At 46.0% G+C, this 26675-nt stretch overlaps 1 protein-coding gene across 1 annotated transcript in view; it reads left to right on the forward strand.

Annotated features, from left to right (window-relative positions):
* Nucleotides 1–26675, forward strand: part of KYNU (kynureninase) — a 202514-nt gene that overhangs the window by 44491 nt on the left and 131348 nt on the right. Inside the window, exon 4 of the mRNA XM_060257263.1 lies at nucleotides 15940–16022. Coding sequence (XP_060113246.1) covers nucleotides 15940–16022 — 83 coding nt within the window. The remainder of the gene's footprint in view (nucleotides 1–15939; nucleotides 16023–26675) is intronic.

The following is a 26675-nucleotide window of genomic DNA, read 5'->3' on the forward strand; positions in this document are numbered from 1 at the left end:
GGAATGGAATGGAGGCAGATACTCAACCAGCAAGTAGCTTTATAGTCCTGTGCAAGGTACAGAACAGGCTAGTTTGGCAATTAGGCTCCTAACATCTATATGCCCAGATTGTTCGAGGTTTTGGGCTGGGTTTTCACCGATATGCAGATGACACCCAGCTCAATCTGCTGATGGATGGCCAATCAAACTCTGCCCCAGATCATCTGACTAGGGCTCTGTAAGCCCTAGAAGCTGTGGCTGGATGGTTGAGACAAAGCCAGCTGAAGCTCAATCCAGCTAAGATGGAGGTCCTGTACCTGAACCAAGGGGGACTGGTTCCAACCCTGGATGGTGCATCTCTTGTGCCAGCTCAGAAGGTAAAAAGTCTGGGAGTGATACTGGACACCTTACTCACCATGGAGGCCCAGGTCACAGCAGTTGTTCGATCTGCCTTCTATCATCTTCGGCAGGTCAGACAGCTGGCACCCTATCTATCCCCCCAGGATTTAGCTACAGTGATCCATGCACCAGTCACTTCCAGACTGGACTATTGTAATTTGCTCTATGCAGGCTTGCCCTTGGGCAGCTGGATTCTGAAGTTTTGTCCTAGTGCCACACAGATCCTAGTTCTGCACCAAATTCAGACAATTCAGACCAAATTCAGCATAGTGAACTGAGAGAGCACAGCAAGGTGAATACTGAAGTTTTGTCAGTCATACCAATGGGCAGCACGGCTCCCTCTATTTGTACACAACTAAATCCATTACCGATTTCGCACTAGGGCTTGTTCTGCGTGGCGAGCCCTTTTGCCCCCGGTGCTTCTTTCTGTTTTTGCACAGCTGGAGTTGCCGTCTGTCTTGCCTCAACCAGGGCCAGGCCTTTTTTGGCTCTTGTCCCTGTCTGGTGGAATCAGCTCCCTATGTAGATCTGGGCCCCATCTACCATTTTGTAGGGCCTGTAAGACAGAGCTATTCTACTGGGCTTTTGGTTGAGGCAGAGGGCATCCTATTCCAGCAATTATTCCATCAGTTTGCCTCCCTTGTTGTGACATCGTACTTTACAGCCTTGTTGTGGTGCTGAATCTTATTATTAATACCATCACTTCTTCTTGGGCCAAAAACTGCTGTATTTTGTGACATGTGCCCTTCCCACCTGTGATGCATCTTATTTTGTTCTATTGTTCTATTTTGGTTTTTTTACTGTATTGGTTTAAATTTAAATTGTAGGTTTTTCATTGTTCAATTTATGTTGTGATCTGCCCTGAGTCCGTTATGGGAAAGGGCAGAAGATAAGCCTAATAAATAAAAATAAATAAATAAATAACCCTTGATCAGTGTTCCCTCTAAGCTGAGTTAGTGAGAGCTCGCTCACAATTTTTTAGCCTCCAGCTCATACATTTTTGTCTCAGCTCAAGAAAAATGGCCCCAGAGCAAACACATTTATGCAATAGCTCACAACTTTAATGCCAGTAGCTCACAAAATAGAATTTTTGCTCACAAGACTCTTCAGCTTAGAAAGAAAATTGCCCTTGACGGGGCACTTTTGGTGCCAGCATGAGGGTTAGGAGCCTTGGGTTGTCCTGGATGCCTTGCTCTCCATGGAGGCCCAGGTCACTGCAGTTGCCAGGTCTGCCTTTTGTCATTTGCAGCAGGTCAGGCAACTGGTTTCTTACCTCCCTGCCCAGGATCCCGCTATAGTGACCCATGCAATGGTCACTTCCAGGTTAGATTACTGTAACTCACTGTACATGGACTTGCCCTTGAACCTGATCTGGAAATTCCAGCTGGTGCAAAATGCAGTGATATGCCTGCTGACGGTGGTGCCTATGTAGGCGTTCATCCAGCAGGTGCTCTGCAGTTGCACCGGCTACCAGTAGAAGTTCTGGATCCACTTTAAGGTGATAGTATTAATCTATAATGCCCTGGGCGGCCTGAGACCACCATATCTAAGAGACCACCTTTCCCTATATATCCCCCAGAGAGCTTTGCACTCTGCTAAGCTACATCTCCTGGTTATCCCAAACCCAAGTTTCAAGTTTATTCACAGCAGAAGCCAGCAAAAACAGTACAGATAAAACCAATGCTGGTTACTGTAACCCATATAAATTATGCTGAGAGAACAGAGGTAAAATTACTACATTCAATTATAAAAACATTCATACAGTTTATAATGGGATTAAACGTTTTAAAAGCTACCAACTAAGAAAGAAAGAAAGAAAGAAAATGCCTAGCTATTACCCTTCTGAGCTATTTGTGACTTTCTAATTCTGGTGGCAAGCCAGTCAAATTTAGCTAATTTGAGTATAACCATAGGGTTTCTATCATTCAGAAGATCCTTCAGTTGTTGCATTTTTTGATTAAGAATGGTAGGCAAAATTGCAGGAAAAGGAAGGATTTCACGGTGAATGTTGTACACCTTGCAATCACATAGGACATGCACTAAAGATTCTATCCCTTCATTACAGCAGGGGCATATACAATCTTCAAAAAGTATTTTGTTATATCTGCCCTCCAAGCAAGATTCATAAAAAGTCAGGTTCTGTCCCTGATATCCCGAAATTTAAGAGGATGGTATTGCAGAGTGAGGGAAATCAGTGCAATGAATTTTATTTGCAACTTTGATACAGTGCTTTGTCAGGAAACCTGGTGCCTGGAGGAGCCATTTTTGAGTGGTTATAGAACATTTGCCCTTCCTGTGGAGGCATCAGAACATGGTAGAGCTAGGGGTGGACTCCTCTGTGCTCCAGTCGACTGTCATATCACTTCCCAATTTTGACCAGTTTGCATTAGCCCTTTTGTTTGAGAGTAACAATTCATCTTCAGAACTGATTCTCCGAATCGTGGGTTTTATACCGTCATCACCTGCGACTCCTCGAGCGCTTTCATCAGCGCTGCCTTCGCACCATCCTCAACATCCACTGGAGTGACTTTGTGACCAACACTGAAGTCCTCAAGCGGGCGGAGGTTACCAGTATCGAGGCACTGCTGCTGAAGACGCAGCTGCGCTGGGCAGGGCATATTTCTAGGATGGAAAACCACCGCCTTCCCAAGATTGCCCTGTATGGCGAACTCTCCACCGGCCATCGAAATAGAGGGGCACCAAAGAAGAGGTACAAGGACTCCTTGAAGAAATCCCTTGGCACCTGTCGCATCAACCATCACCAGTGGTCTGACCTAGCCTCAGATCGCAAAGCATGGAGACACACCATCCACCAGGCTGTCTCTTCCTTTGAGAACGCACGCATAGCTGGTCTTGAGGACAAAAGGAGACTGAGGAAGAATCGCACTGCTACAGCACCAACCCTAAATCAGACTTTTCCCTGCAGCCACTGTGGCCGGACCTGCCTGTCCCGCATTGGTCTTGTCAGCCACCAGCGAGCCTGCAGCAGACGTGGACTATTGCACCCTTCTTAAATCTTCGTTCGCGAAGCCAAGCCGAGAAACAATTCATACTGTATAATAGTAAATGTGTATTTACCACCTGGTGGAACAAATGTCCAGATTTATGCAAGATTTTTGTGACTAGAATCGTAACTGGATTATCTGACTGCAGCCCACTCTGCCATTCACATTATCGCTGGCGGTGATTTTAATGCTTGCATTGGTTCGATTGACCTTTGTGCGCACCCAAAGAGCAGAAAATGTTTGTCAGAGACTACAAGTAATGTATGGTCCCTAACTAGGACATCAAAAGACAAAAAAGTTAATTATGCAGGCCACCTTCTTAGCAAACTACTAATTAGTTTTAATCTCAAAGTCTTAAATAGGTCTCTGCCTAGTGCTCATCCTGCAGAATACACATTCTGGTCAGGAACCAGAATGAGTGTTATCAATTACATTATGGTGTCTGAGAAGGCAGTACAATACCTGAGGAGGCAGTTGCCCCTCAGCATGAGAGTGATCATCTACCCCTCATTTTGAAAATAGATACACAAGTTCTAGCTCTGCACTATGATAAACCTTGCAGTGCAAGGCTAGGTTTAATGGCTGGGGACTGTTATAAGTGTCCTAGATGGCCAGCCACTTTGGAATGAAGAATTGCCAATTTTACAGGTTCTGAGACTGCTAACAACATTCTACACAGTCTAGTAAATGCAACTGACGCAGACATCTGTGTATTTAACTACAACCAATTTATTTCAGAAATTCAGCAGATAGTGGTCAGGACAAACCAAAGACCTCAAAAACACGGACCTTTCTTTCATGAATTGTGGTTTGATTTGGATTGCAGAAAGACAAAGAATTCTCTTAACGAAAATTATTCCAAATACAGAGGTAATCCTGAGGCTATTCTTGCAAAGGATTAAAATTTTCAAAAAGCTCAGTACAAGGCCCTTACTAAGCGAAAGAAGCGGGAAAGTGCCAAGGCATCTTGGGAGGAACTATGGAAAGCAGTGAAAGCGAAGGATTGTGTTCTGTTCTGGAAACTAGTTTCAGCCATATCAAATAGACCATTTGCAATATCCCCATCCCACCTGACTCTTGAGTACTACACTTCAAGAGGTTGTATGGTGACAGAATTCTCCCAAATTAGAGATCCCTTCTAACCTGTATGGTCCCCAGTGAGTTGCCAGTAAGTGAAACAGCTTATGAATGCTCTAAAGCCAGGGAAAGCCCCTGAAATTGATCTAATTCCTCCAGAACTGATTAAGAGGAATGCTGACTGGTGGGCGTCCATACTGGCATCCTTATTCACTCAAATTGACCAGTCTGGGAAGATAACCTAAGGACTGGAGGACAGCCATCATTATCCCTCTGTATAAAAAGGGCAACAAGGAGGATCCCAATAATTACAGACCAATTAGTTTGCTTAGCATAGTGAGCAAACTTTATACAAGACATCTACTGTGGAAATTTAAAGACTGGCTAGAAAATGATTTTGGTCTGGCCGAAGAACAGGCAGGTTTCGGAGAAGGCAGGTCAGTAATAGACCATTGCATGCTTTTAGATCAGTTAATCACTTAATGCTTCCAACGTATCTTTCTACATGGCCTTCCTAGATCTCGTCAGCCTTTGACTCTGTTTCCAGAACCATCTTATGGGATAAACTAAGATCTACTAGTATAAACAGGCGGCTATTATTCCTTATTCAAGCCCTTTACAATCAAACGTCTATTCGAGTGAAATGCACCCAACAAGGCCATTTGACAGATAACACTGGTACAACAAAAGGCTGCCTATTAGCTCCCTTTCTGGTCAATTTCTGTTTTAACGATCTGGTGTCTTCCATAAATAAGTCAGAATGTCATTCACCAAAGTTAGGCAATAAGCACACTAGCATTCTCCTTTATGCTGATGATGCTGTCCTTCTTTCAAGGACGCCTACAGGCCTAAAGATAGCACTGAAGGGATTTACTCAATTTTGCCAGAATAACAATTTAGGAGTAAACCACTCTAAAACCTAAGTAACGGTCTTTGTGAAAAGGTCCCCCAGAGTATACCATTGGTCATTAGATGATAACCCTGCAGAGCAGGTTTCAAGTTTTAGATATCTGAGGATATACTTCCAGGCAAATGGTAAAAGATCATGTAATGCTTGCATGGGAGCAATCAAAAAAAAATTTGGGGGCACAACGGTGGCAGATGTGTAATAGCAGCCCTCAGGTTGTTTAAAGCCAAAGTACATAATCAACTTACATAAGGTGCCCCAATTAATATCACAGCAAGACACAAAAGGTTGGAAATGGTTCAATCTAAATTTTTGTTTTCTATCCTTAGCCCAAAGGATGTCAGCCTCAACCAGGACCAGGGCTCTTTTAGTCCTGCCCCCTACCTGACAGAACATGCTCCTACCAGAGCTCAGGGCCTGGTGGAGCTTGTTATAGTTCCACAGGGCCTGCAAAATTGAGCTGTTCTGCTAGGATTTTGGTTGTTGCAGTGGACATGTACTCATTTGGCCTCTCTGCAAAGACTGCCCAAACATTGCCCAATCATTTGCCCGTGGAGCACTGACAAGATGTAGTTTCATTTGATTCCATTCATCTGTCCAAATGGTCTTATATATCTGGATTGTATTTATATTTTGCCATCTTTTTTAGTGTTTTAAACTATATAGTGGTTTTTAATGTTTTGACTGGTTTTTAATGTGTATCTATGTTGTTACCCACCCTGAGCCCACTTGTGGGGAGGATGGGATAAAAAATCCAAAATAATAAATAAATTGCAACTCTCATCTTTGGAGGATTTCTGTATGTGAGGGTCCAGTCATAAGTCATTAAGTGTGAGGGACAGGAGGAAGTCTGCCTTATATAGGAACAGCATTTCCAGGTGTAATACTTCTCATAAGAATGCAGGGCAGTAATTTGATTTATAGTAAAATGATGCTGTGAACTTAGGCAGGTCATGAGGGGGAGGGTAGAAAGGGACGCATCAGTGCTTAGTTCTTGTGACCCTTCCCCAATGCCACACCACAAATGCAAATCACCACTTTGGGGTAGAGAAGTAATTTTCTCCAGGCCAGTTTGGCCAGGGATCCTGGAGGTTTTTTGCCATCATCTGGGCATGGAACAGAGGTCACTGGGGTATTTGTGGGAAGGTATTTGTGAATTTCCACCATTGTGCAGGAGATCACATTAGATGACCCTGGAGGTCCCTTCAACTCTAGGATTCTATATTGGTGAAAGTAAAGGCAGATTTTATAGGTATACACAGGTATCCTTGCTTCCTGATGAGACTGTGACCCCGGCTTAAGAATCAAGAATACCCTTTTGTAAACATCCTATATTGTCTTTCTTAGTTGACACAACTTAACAAAGCATTAGTAGACTACAGTATGATGGAAACTGGCTTTCATCAGGGTTTCTGACTTCTTTGATTAGCAACTTTGAGCCCTTTCTTGACAGGTGAAAGTAAAAATATTTTAAAATAACTAAAATTAATGAAGTTTAGATCTTGACAAGATAGAGATCCATGAGAAATTGTGGGTTTGTGTGTCTGTGTGTGTGGGTTGAGAAATGTTCAGGGAATTCCCACATGTGGTATAAACATTCTGAGCACTGGGGCTAGTGTGATATCTTGCGAATCCCTGAACCTCAATAGTCTAGCACTACAAGAATATTGCTCTCACTGTTGTGGTTTGCCCCCCCAGTCGGAAGAACGAGACAACACGGTATATGGGTGTAAAACAGGGCAACTTTATTGAACCAACAGCCTGGGGCAACCTAAACTAACCGGGCAGGCGAAGGGAACTCCAAAACCCTTCCCGGACCCGGTGGGGCGAGCCACCCAGCCCCCAGCAGCAGCCAGGTAAACTAGCTGCTGCCAGGCCGGCAACGGTCGGGTATAACCTCCAAATGGCGCAGCCGCCCTCCCAGGGACGGCTCGCTAAATGAGGTAACCCTGTAGCGGGAAAGACAGCAGAGGGCCGTTTTAACCAGCTGCCGCCCATCCCCAGCTACTTCCCTTAACCAGGAAAACCATGGGTGCTCACCAAAACAACCTGACTTCAATTCCCGCCCCATAAAGTTACCTAACATAAGCCCAACCTCAAGGCAGCAGTACAAGGCAGGCGAAAAACATCCCAGCTCAGGCCAATCAGATGGGATGAAAAAATTCCTGCCTGGCCCCGATAAAAACGGCGACCGGAGAAGCCTGTACTATTGCCGGGTGGGAGGGAGGGCCGAGAAACGGCCAGCGAAGTGCGTGGCCGGAGGCGCGGTCGGGCTAAGAAGCCCCAGCGACCACGCCCCCCAGCATCCCCGGATGAAGGGGCCGTTTGCCTCGCTCCATCCGGGGAGGCAAACTCGGCCCCCGCCCTATAGCCGGCTCAAGCCGGCGCGGGCGGGAAGGGGCCGGATTGCCCCCCCAGTCGGAAGAACGAGACAACACGGTATATGGGTGTAAAACAGGGCAACTTTATTGAACCAACAGCCTGGGGCAACCTAAACTAACCGGGCAGGCGAAGGGAACTCCAAAACCCTTCCCGGACCCGGTGGGGCGAGCCACCCAGCCCCCAGAAGCAGCCAGGTAAACTAGCTGCTGCCAGGCCGGCAACGGTCGGGTATAACCTCCAAATGGCGCAGCCGCCCTCCCAGGGATGGCTCGCTAAATGAGGTAACCCTGTAGCGGGAAAGACAGCAGAGGGCCGTTTTAACCCAGCTGCCGCCCATCCCCAGCTACTTCCCTTAACCAGGAAAACCATGGGTGCTCACCAAAACAACCTGACTTCAATTCCCACCACCACAATGCCAAGCCTCAGCTTAGGCACTTGGGCCCACCGGCAGGCCTAAAGCCAGCCGGAGCCCCAGCTGTAGGTCCAACAAAAACGCCCTGTTGCCCGCCGCGGACAGGTGGACACCATCTGGTCGATATAGGTCCGCCCTATACGACCTGATGACCGGGTGGGGAAGGTAAATGCCAAGGCCCCCAGCGAGCGCCCTCCGCATCACCCTGTTAGCCTTGCGTCAAGCCCTCTCGACCCCGGCGGGGTTCAAAGCAGCCCTCCACACCCGTCGCGGAAGAATGGCGGACCACAAGATCAACACATCGGGCCACCTGCTCCGCAACACCCGGAGGTCTTCGATCGCCTGACGTGACAGGGCCCTCCCCTGCACTAGGCCCAGATCGTTACCCTCGAGGTGAATCAACAGGATCCGAGGCGGAGGGCCGTCCCTCCCCTGGAACAGAAGTGGCAAGAGGCCATCCCACCGTAGGCCCCGACGCCCTTGCCATTCCACTACTGCCCGCTCGCTGAGGCCCAGCTGCGAACCGAAGGGCGATCGCCGAGCAAAATGGGCAGCCCAAAATATCATGCTGTGGCCGGCGATCAAGATCCGTGTCCTCTCGCCCCGCGCCACAGCACCTGAAAACAAAGAACAAAGTAAACCATGAACATCAACCAACGCCCTCAATGGGTAATGGGGCAAACGTAACCTTTGTAAGCCATGGACCTCCACCGTCCCACTTTCTGAATGGCAGGCCCAGGATAACCCATGGCAGCCGCCGTCGATGCAGCCCCAATGCGAAAAGAGTGAGTTCCGAACTGGACCCCGCCAAGGCCAAGCTTATCCAAAGCACGGCTGGTTATGGACCAAAACTGAAATTTGGTCAATGGCGACCCATCGTTGTGGTGAAATAAAGGCCCAACGTCTTCGCCCCGGACAGCAATGTATTCCTTCAAGGCAACCACCGGACAGATATCAATATCCTCACACAAACCCAGGGTGATGCACGTACCTCGCTGTCTCTGATCAGTCTTAGACTTGCATATGGAAATGACAACGCTGTCCTCTTGAATCTTTACATCACCCGACTGTAGGGCCCGCTGAGAGTGGTCCTGCCGAGAGCTGACCACCAGCTCACTCACTCTGAGTGCTCCAAAAAATGCAATCATCAACGCAGCCTGAAAAAGCGCAGCCTGAAAAAGCGCAGCCTCGAAACTGGAAAAACAAACTGAAGGCCAAACTGCCCTAAGCCCCCTCAACACAGCGGGGGGAAAGGGTTGCCTTGTATCGGGTCGCGGCCCTTGTTCGGGCGCCCAACCCTCCAACATTTTTCGCAGCCTGAAATCGTCAGTCCTGTCAGGCAAACCATTAATTTTAGCATGAAAAGCGAGGGCTGCCAGCTTGGCCCTAATCGTCTTAACGACGAGCCCCTTACCTTTCAGATGCACACAAAACTGCATAAGGTGGGCCACCGGGACGGGCCACCTGTTGCCCAACCCGACCTGGTCCCTAAAGGTCCGGAACTGGTACACCAAATGATCGTAGGCCTTCCGGGTAGAAGGCGCCAGCGCTAGCTTCATTGCTCGGTTGGCCTCGAGTCTCCAAGCCGCCACATCTCTGGGGGCATCCGAGCCGGCTGGAGATCGGCCTCTGGTGCAAGCAGGCAGAAGCGCTCCATCTGCCGACGAGACAGAGCATCCGCAACTCCATTGCATACTCCGGGCACGTGTTTAGCAAGAAACAAAACATTCAACCGTAAACAACGTAACACAAACGCCCTGACTAGGCGCATAACCGGGACCGACTTGGAAGACAATGTGTTAATCACATGGACCACAGCCAAATTGTCACACCAGAAGTGGACAACATGGTTGGCCAAAGCAGGTCCCCATAACTGAAGTGCTACTACTATAGGAAAAAATTCCAAAAAAGTTAAATTTCGGCCGAGGTCGCTAGCCAGCCACTCGGCCGGCCACTCCTCAGCGCACCAATGCCCACGGAAATAAACACCGAAGCCAACTGACCCGGCAGCGTCAGATGTGATCTGGAGCTCAGCTTCCAGTTTCAGCTCCTCACGCCAGAAAGACACCCCGTTAAAATCGGCCAAGAAAAGCTCCCAAACCTGCAAATCCTGCCGCATGCCTTGGGTGATCCTGACTCGGTGGTGAGGGCGGCGCAAACCCGACATAGCATCACATAATCACCGTAAAAAGGCTCTCTCGGGGGCCACCACCTTACAAGCGAAGTTAAGGTGGCCCACCAGCTTCTGAAGCTCTAGGAGCGACAGCTTGCGCTGGCCCATGGCCGCTGACAACATCTGCCTTAACCGATGAATTTTATCCACAGGCAACCTGGAAGCCTGCTGAACAGAATCCAACTCAATGCCTAAAAAAGTCAACACAGACACTGGGCCTCAGTCTTCTCATGGGCGAGCGGCACTCCCAACACAGACGCTAAACCCAGGAAGGACTGGAGCAAATGAGCGCACTGGCCCGACCCGGGACGGCCCACGAATAAAAAATCATCAAGATAATGGACCGTGGAGGCGGAACCAGACCGCACACGCAGGGCCCATTCGAGGAACGTGCTAAAACGCTCAAAGGCTGAGCATGAGATAGCACATCCCATAGGTAGGGCCCGGTCCATATAAAACTTCCCATCAAACATAAAACCTAGGAGCTCAAAATCGTGCGGGTGCACCGGTAACAGGCGAAATGCAGACTTAATGTCGCATTTCGCCATTTCAGCCCCCACTCCGCAGCTCCGAACAATCCTGACTGCCTGATCGAATGAGGTGTATCTCACTGTACAGAGAGAATCCGGAATGGCATCATTCACTGACCCGCCTTTCGGATAGGAAAGGTGGTGAATCAAGCGAAACTCCCCAGGGGCCTTCTTAGGCACTACCCCCAAAGGGGATACCCTTAAATTGGGAACTGGGGGACCATCAAAAGGGCCTAAAACTCGGCCCTCCCTGCATTCCTTCAGGATTTTGTCACGAACAACCGCTTCCATCCCTTTAACAGATTGCAAGTTCTTGGCCATACAAGGGCCCCTGGGCCCTTGGAAGGGAATACGGAAGCTGAAGGAAAAACCGCTCAACAAATAAACCCGGTCGCGGGCGCGCGGGTAACCGGCTAACAACTTCTTAAGAGCCGTCACCTTGATGGGGCTCGGACCCTTTTCCAGCTGCCTGGGGGTTGCCGCTGTTCCCGGACCTCTTGGCCCCACTTTGCGGCTTCGTTTTGCTGCATGAGGACAGGGAATGGGCACCTCCACACAAGGGGCACTCGTGCTTATATTTGCATGGCTTCCTGCTGCAACCCCCTTGGGACGAAAAATCCCAACACACCAGCCGGGGTTGAACCGGCTGCCCCGCCGAAGCGCGGGGACCTGACGTCAATGCATGCCTACTAATGAGGTGGCCGCTATCCGACCTATCACCAGAGTTAGGCTTGGCCGGTGACATAAGCTGAAGCCACAGCTGCTGGTGAATGTGGTCCCAGGGAATGGTGGGGTTCAAGGCCGCCCTCATTCGAAACTTCTCGTCATACTGCAGCCATGCAGCACCAGAGAAGTCCGTGTAGGCCTTATAGATAATATCTATGTATTGAAAAAGAGGTGATGCCCGTGAAGGCTGAGCCCGCGCAATAACCCCGGCATAGATCAGAAAACCGGGCAGCCAATTGGCCCAGTTCCTCTCGACCTTACGGCGCTTGATCTTTTCTTTGTCCTTCTCGTCTAATTCGTCCTTGTCCTTCTTTTCCAACTCACGGTAAAGAAGACCAAAAACATCAACATATTCACCCCGAAGAATTTTTTCCCGGGTGGCTGTCGTGAGGTGGTCACCTAAAGGCATAGCCGTGTCGCCAAAAGGGCGACAGTTGAAAGGAACTGATCCTAACCAACTTGGAGGGCAGTCCCAGCCCCCCCACTGAGGAACCGGCCACCCGGTTGACGTGGTGCTGCCCCATTGGTGCCCCCAGGGCAGAGAACTCAGGGGGGCCTGTTGACCCGTAGAGCCCAAAGGAGCTGAAGGGGTAGGCACAGGGCCGGTGCCAGGGGGAGGGCCCCAAGGCAAAATCTGTCCCTGACCCGATGGGCCAACCAAAGCTGCAGTGCTGGGCATAAACGCCGAGGCAACCGGTGACCCCTGGCCGAAATTGGTCGGTGTGCAAGCCATATTTGGCGGGAACCAGGGGCTCCAACCTCCCCAAGGCCACGAGCCTGGATTGACCGGCAACCCCTGCTTACCATCCGGGTCCACGCCTGCCGGTGTCTCAGCTGGAGTAGCGCCACCTGCGCCGTCAGGGCGGGCAGACACCTCTGGAGCGTTACCTTCCTCCAAATCCGAGCTGTCGTCTTGAGGCTCCGGTCCCGATCCACCCGACGGCCCTGGGAGGGCCGCCATTTCCTGCAAAGAAGAGAGACGAGCCAGAACCTCCTGTTCGAAGGCCCTAGTGGAAGTCCTGGCTGCCTTGCGCCCTCGTGCAGGGAGGGAAGACCCAGGTTCAACACCGTGGTGCCTTTCCAACGCCTCCAGGCTGGCAACAATAGCCTGTCTAGTTTGAGCTTCCTGCTCAGCCCCGGGGGGGGGGGGCGTTGGAGTGGGCCTTTTTTGTCCAGCCCTTAAGGGCTGTTTACCCTTGGCTTTTCCCTGCCCTTTCGGCATGGCTGCCCAAAGGCAACTAACCCCAGCCAAGGTCTGCTTACGCCCTTCAACCCCACGCTCCCCCAGAGAGAAGAGGCAGAAAAAAGAGGGTCCCCCAAAGGCACCCCTTAGCTGGCGCAAGGGGGGGGGAGGGAGCCAACCAAACCTCCGACGCTGGCCAAATTAAGGAAGTAAGGGGCCTGGACACAGAATTCCCGTCGATCCTAAGCCAGGTGAGAACCCCAGGAGGCCGAACTTCCCGCTTGCTGTCCGGGAGAGCGCCGCGCGACCGCCACGAGATACGAGAAGAGAGGGGGGGGAGACCTGACGCAGCCGCAAGCCGCGGGTGGGGCGCTAAGTCGGCGCCGCTCCTCCACTAAACGCCGGGCCCAGGAGGAGCCCGCGCGCAGAACAAACCCAGCCGCTCGAGGCCGGAAGGCCAAACGCCGCCCGCCGACACTCCTCCTGAAGCGGCCGAAAGCCGCACGCACGCCGCCGCTTCAGAGCCGCTTGTCTGCGACGCGAAATCCCGAGGCCGAACAGCGGCCGCTCCAGGCCTAAAAGGCCAATGAAGACTACAGGCCCTGCTGCCGTGCCTCCGAGTGAGGCAGGAGGAGACGTGCTCTTCCTCCGAGAAACGGCCAGCGAAGTGCGTGGCCGGAGGCACGGTCGGGCTAAGAAGCCCCAGCGACCACGCCCCCCAGCATCCCCGGATGAAGGGGCCGTTTGCCTCGCTCCATCCGGGGAGGCAAACTCGGCCCCCGCCCTATAGCCGGCTCAAGCCGGCGAGGGCGGGAAGGGGCCGGATTATAGCTAATGTGTAGGAAGCAGGAACTCCTTCTCTGTTTATATAAGATATCTGGAAATAGTCTTGGATTTTGGAAGTAACATGCACTCTTAAACCTAATGTCGCATCCCATTCCAACATAGTAATTGCTTTTAAGGGTACTGTTCTCTTTGCAGTTTAAAGAGACTTGGATTTTATTAGGCTCAGAGTGATTGCTTTTCTTCTGATCCTAGATAGTATCCATCCTTGAGAGGGACACAAGAGATAGGGTTGAGGAATATGCCAATCACAGTCCTTGTATTATTAGACCTTTTGAGCAGGGCCACTCTGCTTTCCTTTTCTCTGTCTCACTGGTGCACAATCGCACTCAGAATTCTGTTGGTTCTGGTGGGCAGGTGACCTAGACAGTTTTTGTCAATTTGCATCTTTTTTTCTTCTTTTTAAAAGTGTATAACCACCTCTTCTTCCACTGCCTGAAGAATTTCCTGGACTTTGTAGAATCTACTTCTTCATCTTTGGGGTTGCCTTATTTCACTACCTTGCTGAATGTTGGCAGGAGTGATACTTCTTGGTGCAGGCCACCAAGACAAATAGTTAGTTAAAACTTCCATTTACATCCTGACAAGCACAGCTGGAGAGGTAAAGAAAAAGAAAGAGGTAAAGAAAAAAAAGAGAAAGGGTGGTGATTGGGGGAGACCTGTCCCGGAGGCACCCTCTTAATTGTGGGGTGCCACAGGGGGTGGTGCTCTCCCCGATGTTCAACATCTACATGCACCCCCTTGCCCAGATTGCCCAGGGGTATGGATGAATGGTCACCAATATGCTGATGACACCCAACTCTATCTACTAATGGTCGGCCGGCCTGTGTCCCAGAAAATCTTAATTTGACGTTGCAGGCTGTGGCATGGTGGCTCAGGCTGAGTAGGTTGAAGCTGAATCCAGCGAAGACAGAGGTCCTTTGCCTAAGTTGGGGCAGTATGGGAAGGGAAATTCCCCTACCAGCATTTGACAGTGCGCCATTGAAAATGGCGCGCAAGGTCAAGAGTTTGGGGGTGCTACAGGAGCCGGCCCTGTCAATGGAGGCCCAGTTAGTAGCCACTGCTAAATCCTCTTTTTTTTTCATCTTAGGCGGGCTAAGCATTTGGTCCCCTTCCTGGACCGCAACGACCTGGCAACAGTGGTCCATGCAACCATCACCTCGAGGTTGGACTACTGTAATGCCCTCTACATGTGGCTGCCCCTGTGCCAAACCTGGCTAGTGCAGAACGCAGCAGCCAGGCTGTTATTGGGGCTCCCTAGATGGGAGCACATACAACCTGGGCTGCGGGAACTGCACTGGCTGCCAATAGTGTACCGGATTTGCTACAAGGTGGTGGTTATTACCTTTAAAGCCCTATATGGCCAAGGACCTGCCTACCTTAGGGATCGTCTATCTCCATATATTCCCCAGAGGGTACTAGGATCTGGCTCGCAAAATCTCTTGGTAATCCCAAGGCCGAGAGAGGTCAAATTGAAAGTCACCAGAGAAAGGGCCTTCTCGATTGTAGCCCCCCACTGGTGGAACCAATTGCCTGAGGAGGTGCGGGACTTGCGGAGCCTTGCCCAGTTCCGCAGGGCCTGCAAGACTACTCTTTTCCAGCTGGCCTATACTTAAGAAGGAATCTACTGTAGAAGAATACTGTCACCACGGAAAAAAACTGTAAAATGTGTAACATTTGATTTGTAATATATGATTTTAATGTATGATTTATAATATGTATTAATGATCTATTATATGTATTGTGGTTGTTGAAGTTTTTATGCTGTGAGCCGCCCTGAGCCTGCTACTGCGGGGAGGGCAGGATATAAATTAAATATTATTATTATTATTATTAAGAACATAAGAACATAAGAGAAGCCATGTTGGATCAGGCCAACGGCCCATCAAGTCCAACACTCTGTGTCACACAGTGGCAAAAAATTTTATATACACACATACACTGTGGCTAATAGCTAATTAAAGAAGCAGGTTTGTGTCAGATGACACACAGTTTGGTGTCAGTCTATATTCTTTTCCAGTTTGGTTTTTCCAATTACACTTCCATTCCTTGTCTACTTCTTGAATGCTGTAGCCATCTTGATATCTGTTCTTTAACAAGAACAAAAACATAACTCAGCTTGGTCTCTTCTAGGCTTCTGGAATTTGTCCCTCTGCAGCAGAAACTGCACTACCTAATGGTTAATATATTGCTTCCTTGTTATGAGCACACATAATATAATAAAATCCTTTATGTTCTCCCTGCTTCAAAATGAGGTTTGAGTCTTTACCGTTAGAACCAGACCAAAGAGAGTAGTATGAATTTTCACCATTCTTTTTTTCAGGGGTGTCCATGGTCATATGAATGGTGAGCGTCCTTGGATTTTTGGAGATGAGTGCATTGTCAAATTTATGGCTGATCTTGTAGGTAAGAACAATATTTTGAAACACCTGTACTTTTTAAATCCCACATCATAGCATTTCTAGTCCAGTGCTGCTAGTATTTCATTTCTGCTCTGGCTGCTGTCTCAGTAACTATATGTAGCATTGTACTTTAAAGCAAAGGGATTCCACAGATTTAGTAAAGTTAGCAATAATATAAGACCAAATGTATATCACAAGCCTAATTGCAGTGTGAAGTTCTGCGTAAACTGTTTCATCAAAAGTATAAAATCAAAAGAAACTTGGCTCTCCTAAAAATTTATTTTCAGTTCACTATGAATTAGTGATCATTCATTTTGTTTTCATAGCCATAGGTGTACCTCCTTGAGGGAAGTGTGCAGAGCATGCACAGCAAATAGGACATAAGGGTGCATTTACTGTAGAGAAACCTGATTGTATTGTTACCGGAAATGCTTGGGTCTCCTCTTTTAGATGGGGAAATCAGCAAGAGGGAGCCTTAGGTAGAGCAAATTAGGAGCTGAGATCTTATTCACCAATATTACAGTGGTCCAGTTTCATAAAGAAAGACTCCAGATTGAATATATTTTATAATGTTTACGAGAAAATCATGAAAAAGGGTACAATCACATACACAGGCAATAAAATACATGCAAACAAGGACTACGAAGGATAGAGGTGATCAATAGGGATTTGTAGGGATTGTTGAAGTGGGTAATATTACCTGTCCTGAAGTGTAGACATCCATGTAGCAGAGAAAAATAGAGAGAAGTGTGTGCATGACCAGCGTGACATTCTCAATAGACCCAATAACAGAGAGTAACAGGGGGTAGAAACTGCATATGGTGCCTTACAGAATAGACAACGTAATGTGATTTAGACCTAGTTTATATGGGGTTTTGAGGGGTGGAGACCCTCCTGTGACTATGGAGACCTTAATAGTCGTTGATGGGCTTATCCTGGACACCTGAATGGATTCCCAGGTTGAGAAAATAGGTGTAGCTGACTCAGTAATGTCTGTCAGGATGGGTCAGGATGGGTGTTAATGTTCTAATCAATTTAGCTAAGATACCCTGAGGAGGAGTAAACATAGAAAACAACAGATTTGTCCAGGTGGCAGACATTACCATAGAAGTAAACGAAAGAGAAGCTGAGTTGCAGTAAGGAGTCAGGTAGATGGCCAAGGATTATGACAGAGACAATACTTACCTGTTGAACCTGTGATGAATTTCAACATTCCAATGGGAGGGGAAGAGTAGCCAGACCAGGAGGAAGCCTATGTTGTAATCAGAGCCAGGCCCCAGCATGTTTCTCTGACATTTTGCAGAGAGAGAGTGTTTTTCTTTTGGCCTGCTTCTGATAAGAATCCATTTTGTTTCCAGAGCTGGGAACCCCATTATTTAGGTGGGGTACCCCTTTAGAGACAGGCGGCCTCTCTTGGCCACAGTATGTTGATGACAAACTGCTCCAGCATCATGAATGTTGGTTTAGATCTCTCATTGCCTTGATGACATTTTACATAAGAATTGAAATCCAGAGAATTTTCAGGCACTAATTTTTCAAACGATGAACCTATTTAAAGATGTCCCAAGTCCCCCCCCCCCACCCCGCCCATATAGCCTTGCTTTCAGATGATCACTAAAACCACGTATAGTGGCAGTTTCCCTAAATGAACCACATCTCAGATACTTCTCATATTCCCAATGTTAGTAAAATGATGAGTGAGTTGATGTCTATATTATTCTTTAAAAATGAGCTTTGTGCCCTTTTTATTCTATTCCATTGCTGCAAGAGGAGATTCCTGAAGCACCTAAAGAAGTATGTAAATGTGGCTCTACTCTGTTTGCCAAATTAGAATATAGCCCACACCAATGATATTTAAGTAATTATTTACTCAATATGTACTAAGGTAATAAGTACTTCAAATTAATTTTTATTACATGTATTCTGGCACTCAGGTCAAAAAAAGCTGAAACCTTCCTCCAGCATAAGGCATATTCTGGAACTTTCTTTCTTTCTTTCTTTCTTTCTTTCTTTCTTTCTTTCTTTCTTTCTTTCTTTCTTTCTTTCTTTCTTTCTTTCTTTCTTTCTTTCTTTCTAGAAAACCCATGTCACTACTGCCTACCTCACTAGATTGCTAGGGATAAAATGGAGGCTAAGCATACTCTCTATATTGCCCAAGATAAAAAACAAGATAGATATATTCCCAAGTACATTACTAAGAGACAGATCAAATCTAACAGTGTTTGGTTTTCTGTCTTCTTTTTTACTAGAAGTTCCTATATGTTAGTGGTTAAGTAAGATATTCAGTTGTGAGATGGTAGGCATGTGTGTTGCAGTGCCATTTGTGTAGACCCGGCCGAATTGGCGAACTATCGACCGGTGTCTAATTTACCATTTTTAGGTAAAATCATCGAGAGGGCAGTGGCGTTGCAGCTACAGAGATTTCTAGATGACGCTTCTGTCCTAGACCCGTGCCAGTCTGGCTTCCGACCGGGCCACGGGACGGAGACGGTCTTGGTCGCCTTAGCAGATGACCTCCAACGGCAACTGGATCGAGGCGGTGTAGCAGTGCTGATGTTATTAGATCTGTCGGCTGCATTTGATACGGTCGACCATCGGCTACTGATCCACCGCCTCGCCGACATTGGGGTTAAGGGGTCTGCTTTACAATGGCTCTCCTCTTTCCTCACGGGTCGGGGACAAAGGGTGGCGATCGGGGGTGAACGATCCCAGAGGCGCACACTAGATTGTGGGGTGCCTCAGGGAGCAGTCCTCTCCCCGATGTTATTTAACATCTATATGCGCCCCCTTGCCCAGATTGCCAGGAGGTTTGGGCTGGGCTGCCACCAATATGCAGATGACACCCAGCTCTATCTGCTGATGGACGGCCGGCCCGCCTCCCCCCCGGAAGGCCTGGATCGGGCGTTACAGGCTATCGCAACGTGGCTTAGACTGAGTGGGCTGAAGCTGAATCCGGCAAAGACAGAGGTTCTCTGTGTGGGTCGCGGCGCTCCAGGGGGGGAAATATCCCTCCCGACCTTCGATGGTGTGCAGCTAAAGGCGGCGCAGCAGGTGAAGAGTCTGGGTGTTTTACTGGAGCCTTCATTATCAATGGAGGCCCAGATAACAGCCACTGCCAAGTCAGTATTTTTCCATCTGAGGCAGGCAAAGCAGTTGGCCCCTTTCCTGGAGCGTCGGGACCTAGCAACGGTGATCCATGCGACGGTCACCTCACGATTGGACTACTGTAACGCCCTCTACATGGGGCTGCCTCTGTGCCGGACCCGGAAGTTAGAGCTAGTGCAGAACGCGGCGGCCAGGCTGTTGCTTGGTCTCCCAAGATGGGAACATGTACGGCCGGGGCTACGCGAACTGCACTGGTTACCGATTGTATACCAGGTCCAGTACAAAGTGCTGGTTATCACCTTTAAAGCCCTATATGGCCGAGGACCAGCCTACCTGAAGGACCGTCTCTCCCCGTATGAACCCCAGAGAGCACTGAGGTCAGTAGGAAAGAACAGACTGACTACCCCTGGGCCAAGACAAATCAAACTACAGAATACTCGCTCTCGGGCCTTTTCGGCCGCAGCCCCATATCTCTGGAACCAACTTCCAGAGGAGGTGCGGGCCCTGCGGAACCTTGATCAGTTCCGCAGGGCCTGCAAGACCACCCTTTTTAAATTAGCTTATGAATAACTGAATTATACTGATAACGAAGAAAATCCGCCATCAGCATCAACTAGAAGAGCGTCAAGGATAGCGTTATAATATGTTTTAGTTAATTGTTTTAATCAGGTTTTTAAGGTCAATTAATGTTTAATGTTTCTAATGTAACTGTTTTATTGTTGGTGCACCATTGGTCACCGTATTGTTAGCCGCCCTGAGCCTGCTTCGGCAGGGGAGGGCGGGGTACAAATAAAATTTATTATTATTATTATTATTATTACAAATACAGTCATTCAGACTTCTCCCTACAGAGAAGACAGCTTCATTATATACAGACCTCCTCACAGATACTTCTGAACATCTACCGTGGGTGGGCTGAAACTTAGTGTCAGTGGAAAGTTTAATAGAAAGATATATGTGAAAGGAGGAAGCAAGGAATACTTCACAGTGCTACACATAATTTTATATGCCTTGGAAATTGTGCCTTCTTTTGTTTCTTCATAATGGTGTTCAGTATTCCTTCTTCGTGGCTGAACCGATGATTGTAACATAAAGATGCTGTTGTGATTCCTCTGGCCACAGGCCCTGGCTTCTTTTTGTTCACTTGCCTATATGGAAGTCAGATTATACAATTAGGAATGCGGTGACTGGTTTGAAGCACAGGGATTATTCTGTATTTGCCGTAAATGGAGGGGTATGAATCATGTTTGCCCAGATGCTCTGGGGGAGGAACCAAGGTGTTCAAAGGATTGTCTGTTGCCATATTAACCCAACTGTCATTTAAAATCTATCTCAGAAATCTTGCTACATATGTCCTGACTTTCAGTACCAAAGACAAGGCCCTTTCTGTTGTGGTGCCTCCATTAAGGAATTCCTTCCACAAAACAATTTGCCACATGCTGAGCCTTTGCCACATGTTGAGCAAGTGAAAACACCTTTGTGTTTTGGGACCTTTCATGGTTTTATGGATTAATATTTCTTTTGCTCCCACTTTCCTCTTCGCTTTATGGTGCACTCTCTCTTTTTAAAGTCTCAGTGCCATCCTAAGCAAAGTTTTAATGCCCCTTGAAGTCAATAAACTTTGTTGTTGTTCAGCCATACAGTCGAGTCCAACTCTTTGCGACCCCATGAACAAAGTCATGCCAGGTCCTCCTGTCTTCCACCATCCTCCAAAGTCTGCTCAAATTCATGTTAGTCACATTAGTAACACTGTCCAGTCATCTCATATTTTGCTGTCCCCTTCTTCTTTTGCCTTCTGTCTTTCCTAGCATCAGGATCTTCTCCAGTGAGTGCTCCCTTCCATAGGCATAAACTACACGGGGGCTCCAAGACTTGAGCCCCTCCCAGATTTTCCCGGCGGGGGCTAAACCCCCTGTGGGTAATCAACACAGGACTTGGGGGTTTCCAATTTAAATTTTTGAGGAGGAGAGATCATTAGCTTCAAAGGCATGAATGGGGTGATAGAGTCCATGTGTGATTTTCCCTACAGCCAAATTCCCAATCCACTGACATGCTATGTAATGTAGGAGAAAAAACACCCCAGCAGTTCCGCCAATCAGCTGGGGATCAAGAAATTCCTACCCGGTCCACTTAATAAGTGGCAACCAGCAAATGCCTGCATACCAATCAAGGTGGGAGGGAGGGCCGATCACCAGATGGAGACTGGCACGAGCGGGAAAGGAGCGCTGCTGCTGCAGCCAGCCCCACCCCCAAGCACAAGCCCATTGGGCTGTCAATCTTTCTCTCTTTCCACAAGGGTAGCAAATGTGTCCCTCCGTCCTTACAGCAAGGCTGCAGGCGGTTGGGACAAATTCCCTCAGTCAGAGAATGAGCTCCGTTATTTTTAGATCAGGGATCCACATATGCAGCCAAAGATAACAACATTTCTCAAACAGATGAAAAAGTTTTAAGTTTTTTCTCATGTTTCTGATATTCTACATCAAGCAATTAAATACTAGTTTATTGCTGTTTTTCTGTAGTAATGAAAGTGGGGGTTTCAAAACTGCAGGGGAATGAGCCATCCCCTTGCGCATCCAAATGTGATCCGCTCAAAGGAGCCCTTTCTCTTTTTGTTGGCCAAACCACCCAGGCTTTGCATATCTAGCCCAATTAGCTCTCACTGCAGAAGCTTGTAGTTTGTGTTGAATTGACTGGAACACCATTATTTTTTGTCTTTTAATAGGGATACAGAATAAAGAATGAGGGTAGGGTGAAATAAAGAAAAATAAAATTATAAGAACACAATATAGAGGGCAATTATTGTAGACATTAAGGGCAATCCTTGATTTAAAAATATTCTAAAAATGTATGACATGGTAACTTGGGAAGCCATGATAACCTACTTAAAATATTCAACTATTTTTTTTACATTTCTATTTTTGTCCTATTTTATCAATTATATAAAAATAAAACCAATAACTTCTCATTAATTTTGTGCATAATTTTAACACTACAGTTTGTTGTAGCAAAAACTTTACAAAAGATAATGTTCTTAATATTTCATATACAATTGTCATTTATAAAATAAACTATTCAAATATATAATGTCAAAGATTAATTATAGCAAGCATTAAAAGCTCACTAATTATTCTCCTATTCATATTTCAGTCTCCAATTAATGTAATTTGTCAGTTTTGTCGTATGACAAAGTTGAAAATATGTTAACCATTGTATCTCTCTCCCTTCTGCATTAATAGTTTGCCAAGATTTAATTTTCCCTTGCTTGTTGATCATATCCTGATATGTTGTAAAATCATTATTTTTTCTCTCTCTCATGATAAACATCTAGCGGTGACAATACTGGTGATATTGGGTGACATGCTTATATATATAGATATTCTTTGCTCTGGGCAATATTTTATAGGCAGAGGCTATTAAGGTTACTACTCAGTGTTTCATATTTTTCTTTCTCTCCTTCACTGGTAAATTTCCTCCCTTCATACTAGATATACAACTGAATGGGGTGGTGTGACTTGGTTTTCAGATTCCAAGGCTTAGAAAGTTTTTATTGTGACAAAATTCATTTTATTGATTTTACAGCATGAGTATTTTTTTTCCTAATGGAAACAGATTATCAAAAATTCCAAACTGTAGACCCATTATAGTAACAATCTCAACCAATTAATTACTAGTGTCCTCCTTTAGGTTAAAAAGAGAAAAAGTAAAGAGGACAAATGCAGTATAAAACTATTAAAACATTCACCATCCAGTGTAGTATCTAAGATGAGTATGAATTCTCCCACTAATGTGCAGCTTAGTGGCATGGAAAGAAAGGAAGTTCCGTTCTTTTGATCAGCTTTGACGTGACAAAATAAACCAAGATTTTATGTTGTTTTGTTGGTAATGTTTAACGTTTTATGGAGATGAAGGAGGAAATGCTGGTGCTGGTTCTGCAAAACAAAAAGGCAGTGTGTGTCGTCTTGTGGGATTTAGTCAGGAATGGCATAAAGGCAGTAAATGGTTTTTCTTTCGGCCATTTAAAGGTTTATAGCTCTACAACACCTTGCTTATTAGATGAGCACAATTTTTCTTGTTAAATGAATACTTTGATAGTAAATACACTGTGAAATACAAAACCAAGGTCACTTGAGACTCAGACTCCCTTCTCTTTTTGCTTTTCCATGTTCCTAAGTTACTCAGCATTAGAAGGAAATAGAAATCTCCCTCCCCTTTTTTTTTTCCTTACTGCAATTTATTAAAAGCATTACAATCTTGGCAGGATTACCTTCTGACGGAGTAAGATGAACTGTGTGGTTCCTGTTGTACTATTGTGTTCTGCCAGGATTCTACTGAAGGGAGAATGAATACTGGGAGGATTTGCATGATAAGAGTTATTTGAAATACTCAAAGTGATTTTTTTTTTTTTAAAGAAAGGAGATGTTTAGCTCCTCCAGTCATTTCTCTCCTGCCCTCTATTGCACATGAAGATTTCTGGCCAGGCTTGGCTCTTGCAGAGGAAACAAAACATTAATGGCTGTCGAACACAATGCTTGCTTGACTTGCATCGGATGGAGTGGTGGGGGCAGTATCTTAAGCACTGTTTTTTCCCATTAGAAAGAAGATTTATCAAGCAGGACACCCAAGAGTTTACGCTGTCCGGAGCTTGTGTTACTGAGTAATGAGCTGGAGAGAGAAAACTTCATTTTGTCTACTGCATACTTGCCTTTGAATATTGTAATAGATTAATTGGATCACAGAAGTGTCGTTTCCGAAACACAGTGCAGGCAATGAAGGATAACGATTTCCCTCGGGCATAGATAAAGTTTGTCTTGTGGACATGGGAATCCAATAAAGAAATGCTTTTAATAAATATATCATTTACAAAAGACCAAGACTTACATGAAGTATGCGGTGTCATATTCAATACAAGATATTGGCATTCCTACTTCACAGTAACCATTTATTTTTGTTCTGCGCTTTGAACAAAGTGAAAGAAAAGTCCATTCATGCCTTGGATGTACTTTGGTAATGTATCAGCCAGGTTATAATGGGGCCATGGTTTTGGACATGTGTTCTGCTACAGCATAAAGGTGAATTATAAAGACTTGCGTGCATGATCACTGGTGGAATGGGAAAATAATAATAATAATAATAATAATAATAATAATAATAATAATAATAATAATAATAATAATAATAATAATAATAATAATAAGAAGAAGAAGAAGAAGAAGAAGAAGAAGAAGAAGAAGTAGAAGTTTTTATTTATACCCCGCCCTCCCCGCCAAGGCAGGCTCAGGGCGGCTTACAAAGCATGATATAATATCATGGTATAACAATAAATAGATAATAAAATCAATCAACAACGGTATAAATACAATATATAAATTAATATTAAAAATAAGCTAAAACAATACAATGGTGCTACAATCTCTGTTTGTCCAAGACACCGTAATATTAGTTCTGGTTCCATCTTAAAAGGCTAATTGGAAGAGGGCAGTTTTGCAGGCCCTACGGAACTGATTAAGATTAAGATTAAAATGCAGCAAAGAGAACATATTGCATTGTCTCCTTCTGAACTGTCCAGCTTTCCAGTTAAAATCTTCATCCCTGCCTCTGATATCTGCACTTACAGGTAGGTGTTGACTATAGACAGTGACGCCTTGCCTTTGGGACATCATTCCCCTTAAATGGAATGCCCTTACCCTGCACTACCCTACTGGGGTGTTCTTAATGCCTTTTCTTTTAAAAATGATTGTTTCTGTTTTTTATAACTTCTGGAGCAACTAGTTGCTGTTTTATGATACTTATACCCCATCATGGGGTTTGTATCAACATTTTTTGGGAGCTCTCATGGATAGTTTTTGTTATGTATGTGTTTAATTCATTTACACCCCCACCTTTCTTCTCAGTGGGGGCCCAAAACAACTTTCATTGATCTCCTCTTCTCTATTTTATTTTCATAACAATCCTGTGAAATAAGTTAGGCTGCGAGGGTGTGACTGGCTGGAGGTCACCTAGCAAGCTTCCATTACAGGAGTGGGGATTTGAACCCAGATCTCCCAGATCCTAGTCTAACACTCTTATCCACTACACCACACTGGCTTTCCAGCTTTTATTTTGTTAGCCACCTCAAGCAAACTTCTGAAGAGGTGCAGCCTGGAGTAGACAAAGCAAGAATATGATGCAGTTGAGTGATCCGATTAAGTCCTTAGCAGAAAAAAAAAAGAGCTAAAGAACAGTAAATGAACAGACTCTTGAAAGGGACAATAGGTGGTAAAGCTACAGTTGGAGAAATATTCTCATAGTGATTTGAAATAAAGTCAATTTTAGACTGCATATAACTGACAGCAGGAAGGTAGGCAACAAGGAGGAAATGCCAGTAGTCCAGATGGAAGGGGATGAGAGTTTTTTTTTTAACAGTGGGTGAAAAGAAAAGAAGGCAGATTGAGGAGGGCAGGTTGAAGAGAAAGAATCAGCAGGACTGTACAGCCTAGTTGACACAAACAACAATTGAGGTAGAAAACTGTCCCTATACTCTGCCACTTCAAACTGCAGGTGGGGGATTACATGATTGCATGCTACGCCATGGTTCTTTCTTTTTTTCCTTTTCCCCATTCTCTGAATATAGAAAACTAGATGCTGGGGAGATAGCCAATTCTGGTATGTGCAAAGATTTCTTTTTTTAATGGGAAAACATTCAGCTATGCAAATGAGGCCTTGGCAGTAGCTTGGACATTGGAGAAACAAGAAAGCAAAGGACTGAAAAATAATCACAAGGCTATGGAAAACAGACAAATCTGTGGTCAAAATTTTTTCTGGGTTAATCTAGTAGGCACATTTTAATAGGGTTGGCCAACTTCTTACTGGCCACTGTATTCTCTAGAAAGTGAGAATGGGGCTGCGGGGATGACTGATTACTCACCACTTTGGTTCATATCCTCCTCACTGGCAATGATCAAGAGCAATGTCAGTCATTTAAAAGATGCATCCAACTGCACATGTTCAAACAGGGGATAGACTGGAAACGATCCTGTGCTTCACAAGTAGGTCACTTTATGATATGTTATTCTCGGGTAACCGAGAAGATTTAGTCAAGGTTGTAATTACTTATTTGAAAGCCACAACTTGTCTCCTGTGTAGCACAAGCGGCTACTGTGCAGGCGCAAAGCTGCTTGACACAAAGCTTGAAGCAAAGTTTTGACTAAAACTATCAAGAAAACAAAAATGGTTCAATCTAGCAATAAGAGAATCTAGTCATAGAACACATCTATTAAGCCTTTAAAAACATCACAACCAAACAAAGAGGAAACTGTGTGCTCAAGTCATGCTGTAGAGATGAGATTCCTAGGCATCATAAATGATTGTGCACTGGAACAGTCTGTTATAGGACCAACCAGAGGGGTAGGACCTTGGACTTTGATCTTGGACTTTGTTCTGAACAGGTCTCAAGACCTGGTGAAAGATGTAGATGTTGTTATATGGTACCAATTGGGAACAATGAGCACAGTGCTATTAACTTTAGCATTCAGATCAATGCAAAGTTACCCCAAAAGTTCAAAATTGTAACATT

Source organism: Heteronotia binoei, chromosome 16 (genome assembly GCF_032191835.1).
Source record: "Heteronotia binoei isolate CCM8104 ecotype False Entrance Well chromosome 16, APGP_CSIRO_Hbin_v1, whole genome shotgun sequence".
NCBI lineage: Eukaryota > Metazoa > Chordata > Lepidosauria > Squamata > Gekkonidae > Heteronotia > Heteronotia binoei.